Raw genomic sequence first — 6,114 nt, 5'->3', positions numbered from 1 at the left:
GCCGTTCTATATGAATTGTCGGCACCGATGTTGGAATAAGACTTTTTAGTATGCAGGTGGAAGTGTTTTAGTTCCTGAATTGATATGATTAAAATATAATGTGATTTAGGTTTGCTTCTTTCCTCACAATCTTGATTGTCCTTGTGTTGTCTAATAGCAGGAATATCATTTCTTTATTTTAAGATTTTTGGTTACGGAAAAGAAAATCCTTTTGGTATCCTAGAGGAATGATACTGTCTTGCTCGGTAGTGAGTTCCATCAGCAGGAACTAGGGAGAATGAACTAGCAAAGATGGTAAGTTAGTTATTCAAGTTGTTTTACTGCCTTGGCGTTTCAGTTTTGTGCAAGCAAGTTAATATACACTTTCTGTTAAATTACATGAAACAATTTAGCTTAACCGCATGATATTAGTTGATCTTAGTAGGTGTTCTTTTAATTATTCAGTTTTGACATTTCTTCTAGTATGATTATTATTAAGTATGAGAGGCTATGATTTCAAAGGCCTCTATGTAGTGTTGTTATGATTGGTGAGGTTTGTCATCATTATAAGTGATTTTCCTTTTACCCTTGCCATGTGAATCCCAATATTCATTTGCATATGATCAGAACTAAAACAAGTGAGCGTATTTATTGTTACTACAGAACACATGTTATTCTATATAGGAGGAGAACCATTTTACTATTGACAAACAATGATGTGTGTTTTATGCTATGACTTTTGACCTACAAATCAAAAAATGAAAAGCCAATCCAAACAAGCTCTTAGAAGATAATCAATACAAGGAATAACACATGTAAAAGATATAACTGTATTACTTTGTAGTAAAATTAAAAGCTACATACTGGAACATCTCCAGATTCTTCATGTCATAGTAATCTTCTTTCATCATTTAAGCACATGCATGAAAAGTTTGATGACAGTATAAGCAAGAGTCAAAAGTTTTGAAGGAAATAAAAAAATGTAGACTCTGCATAAAGGATTTATTTTCTCATTCCAATGCTTCTATGACAATTTTCTTATTAGGATCACAAACTGTTGCACCACTGAAAACACTAAATCTCCATCTAAAGAAATAATAGTATTGAAAAGGTTGGATGAATATCATTAATGACATTAATTTTAACTGAGATCAAATTTATCATGATGAAAAAAATGATTTTTTGGGTATTCATCCAATAACAAGAAGGAAATAGTTCTGGCATTGTTGTAAAACCGACCTAATTTGGTCAGTTTTGGGCCTTCTTTTAGTAGCAGAATAAGTTTATTGATGGAAAAGGGTCATATATAGATGAAAGAAATCAAGAATACTCTTCGTCTTGGTTTGCATTGTAAGGTGAAAATCGAGGAGGTAAGACTGTATTGAAGCTTGACGCGGAGGGAAAAAAAAAGAGGCAGCCCGATGCACTAAAGCTCCCGCTATGCGCAGGGTCCAGGGAAGGGCCCGACCACAAGGGACTATTGTACACAGCCTTACCTTGAATTTTTTTACCAGAGGTTGTTTTCAAGGTTTGAACCCGTGACCTCCTGGTCACGTGGCAACAACTTTACTAACAACTTTCCAAGGTTCCTATATTTTTGTCGTAGCCATTGCTGATACATTATTAATGGGTAGGTAAGGTGATATTTCATTATGTTATGGTGCTGGATACGAAGTTCATGTATGTTCAGTGGCACTCTATGAAGTGGACCAGGAGCACAATGATACTTGGACTTTCTCAACATTGTTTGACGTTGAAGGGGTAGTAGGCAGAATCCTAGCAAGTTACATTTCCCGATCAGTTGAATGCTAGAGGTGTAAGAGTTGCTAGATTCATGTATTAATTGTGCTATTCCAGCTATATACTTATATTAAAGCTGCAAACACATCTCTCCATCACTAAAAACATCATCCTCATGTTGATTTCTAGAGTGTTTGTGAACGATCCTTATGTGTTCATAGCACCAGCAGTTTCAGCTGACCTGGGAACACATAGCTCTTTGAAGGATAATTGCAAGTACTTGCAACTGTCATTGTATTTATTTATGTAACTGGCTCAATTGGTGCTTCTATCGGGCCATTTTCAACAGGTTACTAGCTGAAATGCAGTTTTCGTAATAATAATAAAGGCAGCTTTAGTTGCTGGTGGCTTCTTTTTACTAGCCGTGGTGAGTGGAGAAATTGAAGAATCGACATCTCAAGGATCATCCAGACCAATGTCTGCAGATTTTGAAGTTTAATTACTATAAAATTGTGATATTGATTGCATTCTTTTATTGCTTTTTGTATAACAATATGCATTATCACACCCTTGTTGGGATATTAGAAATTGATGAAATTCTGTAAATATACTAGATATACAGAGAAATTGCAAATTTTACGACACAAATAGATATGGCATTGTGAAGGACAAAGCATATCTGTAAGCAGAAAATAAGAAAAGACATGGATGGACTTGGACAGGAATGTTACAACTCAATCACCAAACAAAAAACGAAAAATAAGACTGACAATTTATTGGTCTTTTCTCAAACAATAGTGACTAAACAGAAGCTCCTTCTCCAGGACAGCAAGTTTAGTCCTCCATGTTGATGATGCAACGAAGGCCTTCTCCCTTCAACATTAAATCAAAAGCCTTGTTGATTTGATCAAATGGGAGTGTATGAGTGATGAACTTCTCCAATTCAAGTTCTTTGTTCATGTATTTCTCAACAACAGAAGGAATATCCGAACGGGGTTTGTAGTTTCCAAAGAAGGTTCCTTTGAGAGTCCTTTCATTCAACAAGTTCATGGGGTGTGTCTTGAACTCAGCTTCTTTATGGGGTACTCCAACAAGAACAGCCACTCCCCAGCCCTGACAATTAATTACGACAAGGTTCATTAAGCTTAATATATTAATAAGAACATATAGCCAAGGAAATTTGTTGACAGAAAGCATACATCATGGACACATTCAAATGCTGAAATCATAGCATCAATATGACCAGTACATTCCACACTCCTATCGACTCCGCCATCGGTCATCTCAGCAATTACCTGATCAAATAATCAAGATTCAACAAAAGATGATCACCTTCAACTCATGGCTGTTTTCTCGCAAAATGATCCATTAGGAGAAGTAAATATGAGTACCTCTTGAACTGGTTTACTATAATCTTTTGGGTTCACAAACTCTGTCACACCAAATTTCTTAGCTGTGGAATAGACGTAACATAGATGAATTAGTTACTTTGCAATGAGAATGTTGAAGATTCAAGTGAAAAATATCAAGGAAAAAGTTAATTACCTTGCTCAAATCTGCTAGCATTTAAATCAACACCAATTATCCTTGAAGCACCAGCAATTCTTGCTCCTTCTGCAGCCTGACCAAATGAATTCAGACCATTGGTAAGATTAACATATATATGGCTAATAACAAAACAGAACAAGAAAGTTATTTGCAATATGGAGAATACTCACTGCAAGGCCTACAGCCCCTAATCCAAATATAGCCACACTTGAGCCTTTTTTCGGTTTAGCAACATTCAAAGTTGCTCCAAGGCCTAGAAAATAAGGCATATCAATCAACAATTGAACCCCTTAAAAGAAACCACTAACATAATTTACCGTCGTTTAATCTATACCTGTCGAGATTCCACAACTGAGGACACATACTTTGTCAAGAGGAGCAAGGGGGTTAATTTTCGCGACACATCCAACATGAATCACAGTGTACTCACTAAAAGTGGATGTCCCAACAAAATGGTAAATGGGCTTCCCATTGATGGAAAACCTTGATTGTCCATCATGAATCATCACTCCCCTGTCAGTGTTAATCCTTAAGAGGCTGCACATATTGCTTTCTTCCGATTTGCAGTGAGCACATTCTTTGCATTCCCCTGTAAACACAGGAAGAACATGGTCTCCTGGAGCAAGTTCTGTTACTCCCTCTCCAACACTCTCCACAATCCTAAATATCCACAAAGAAAACAAATCAAGAAAACAACAAAATTCAGTACCCTTTGGGATTTAGAGACAGTAAATGATAAATTTAAATCAATCAATTGAAACAAGACAGTACATACCCTGCTGCTTCATGTCCAAGAATTCGAGGAAAGACTGGATTTTGTCCCTGAAATTAGTCGTAAAAGTATTTTTAAAAACCATAATTGATCCGCCTATAACATTTGCTTACAACAACCATATGGAGACAGTTTTCAATAGACATTCGACTCAATGAAAAACAATCCCTAACGTAAGTACAAGAAATAACATACAACAACAAAAGAGAAACTATAACAAAACAATTGGATAACCTATAACATTTTCTCAAGTTAGGAAAATTGTTTTGTTTTATTTACCTTAGCTTCCCAGAAGTATACATCAGTATGACAGAGGGAAGTGTAGAGGATCTTAAGACGAACTTCCATTTTCTGTGGAGGAGCGACATCCACCTCCTGGATCACTAATGGTTTTCCAGCCTCCCATGCCACAGCAGCTATAAATTATATTCCCATTAGTTCAAAATTACCACAAAAATTCTCAAAAAAAAAAGAGCCTGAAATTTCAGAATCATGAAATCAAAAAGTTTACTGATTTAAGTTAAACAAATGTTCATACCTTTGCAACGAATGACTTGCCCAACAGTAGTCGACATTTTCTTGATTTCTTTTACTGATAGCTAAATATGACAACTTTTTATAGAGAAGATCTTTTGTTGTTTACTGAGTTGATTTTGTTGAGGCACTGTATTGGCTGGGGATATTTATAACTCAATCATGAAATGGAAAAAGTGAAAACAATAGGCCATGTTTTGGTCACTGGGTTTCCGAAACTGGTTTTTGGCTGTTTGTTTTGAGTTTTTGTTAACAAAGTGATTGGTGGTGTTGTGCTAATATTCCAATGGAAAAACAATACTGAATACTGTATCATTTTTTTTATGTCCACTTGTAATTTCATAGTTCATACAACTTTTTTTTTTCTTTCTTCAATTGAAGATCAGATCTCTTATACATAAAATTGAAGATGTATTGTAAAAATGATATAATAAAAATCTCCTTCTCGTCTCATTTTTTTCATATCTTTTCTTTTCCTTTTTTTGGAGTTATATTCCTATAGCTTGAATTCCGAGTATTTGTTTAATATAAATTGACACTATAGATTTTCTTATACGATCATCACAATTTAATTTGTCATTATCAGTTAATTATAATATTTATCAAATTACTAAATATATTTATATTTAATTAGCTTATAAGTGATGTTTAATTTTTTTTCCTTTATTTCTTAAAACTTTTGTATTGTCTCTTGAAATGTTTGTTATCTTGATTCCACTTTAGCAGTTGTATTTCGTTGTTTGATGGTTTTTCCAATCCCTTTCAAGAAACCTTTTGGATGGTATTCCTATAATTGGTCCTTTGAGTATCTCAATAAACATTATTAATTAAAGTTGAACATATACATAAGTCTACCTAAACTAATTATAAGGGCGGCTCTACAAGGTTAGAAAAAAGGAAAATGCCTTAAGACTCTCTAAAAAAAAAAAAATATTGAGTAATTAGTACTAGGAATTCAACATTATTGACAACTGATGGACGCTGTCTTTTGAATTCCGAGTATTTGTTCAAATTGTTCAATCCAATACTAACATTATATCCCCTGTCTCATTTTAGTTGTCATGATAATGTTTTGCACAACGTTTATGAAAACATTAATTAGGATCACTATTTGACTAATATACTCTTTATTAATTCTTTGATTTTTATCTATTTATGTGTCTCTTAATACTAGAATAATTAATCTTAGGGGTAAAATTGAAAAAATATATTTAATTCTTTCTTGATTGTTTAAATTGACAACTATTTTGAAATAATAGTTTTTAATATACATGACAACTAATTTGAGACAGAGGGAGTATATTGTTATCTTACATTCCTTTCAGTTAAATATGGAAACATATTCAACTAACTATACACTTTCTGTTAATATACACTTTCTGTTAAATTACATGAAACAATTTTAGCTTAACCGCATGATATTAGTTGATCTTAGTATTATTCAGATTTGCCGTTTCTTCTTTGTATGATTGTTATTAAGTGTATGATTTCAAAGGCCTCTATGTAGTGTTGTTATGATTGGTAAGGTTTGTCATCATTAT

The 6,114-nt window shown here is 33.8% G+C and overlaps 1 protein-coding gene across 1 annotated transcript; it reads right to left on the bottom strand.

The window, feature by feature from the left end:
• Positions 1–2,289: 2,289 nt before the first annotated feature.
• LOC129877654 (alcohol dehydrogenase 1-like) lies at positions 2,290–4,826 on the bottom strand. The gene is made up of 9 exons (XM_055953175.1): positions 4,578–4,826; positions 4,319–4,455; positions 4,043–4,089; positions 3,602–3,927; positions 3,438–3,520; positions 3,265–3,340; positions 3,111–3,172; positions 2,919–3,014; positions 2,290–2,832 (listed from the first exon to the last, which is right to left on the bottom strand). Exons 1-9 carry the CDS (start codon positions 4,612–4,614, stop codon positions 2,554–2,556), a joined length of 1,143 nt encoding a protein of 380 aa, XP_055809150.1. The 5' UTR covers positions 4,615–4,826; the 3' UTR covers positions 2,290–2,553.
• Positions 4,827–6,114: the final 1,288 nt, after the last annotated feature.

The sequence above is a fragment of the Solanum dulcamara genome, chromosome 12, assembly GCF_947179165.1.
Source record: "Solanum dulcamara chromosome 12, daSolDulc1.2, whole genome shotgun sequence".
Lineage (NCBI taxonomy): Eukaryota > Viridiplantae > Streptophyta > Magnoliopsida > Solanales > Solanaceae > Solanum > Solanum dulcamara.
Note: the sequence above shows the minus strand (reverse complement) of the source record. Positions and strands in the feature narration are given on the sequence as shown.

Bases quoted from the DNA above. Each gene is read 5' to 3' on its own strand.
- LOC129877654 (XM_055953175.1), bottom strand. From the start codon at position 4,614: ATGTCGACTACTGTTGGGCAAGTCATTCGTTGCAAAG. The intron at 3,173-3,264 runs GTAATTAACTTT...TCTATTCCACAG, and splicing joins TGCTAGCAGATTTGAGCAAG to CTAAGAAATTTGGTGTGACA. The intron at 3,015-3,110 runs GTACTCATATTT...TTATTTGATCAG, and splicing joins ATAGTAAACCAGTTCAAGAG to GTAATTGCTGAGATGACCGA.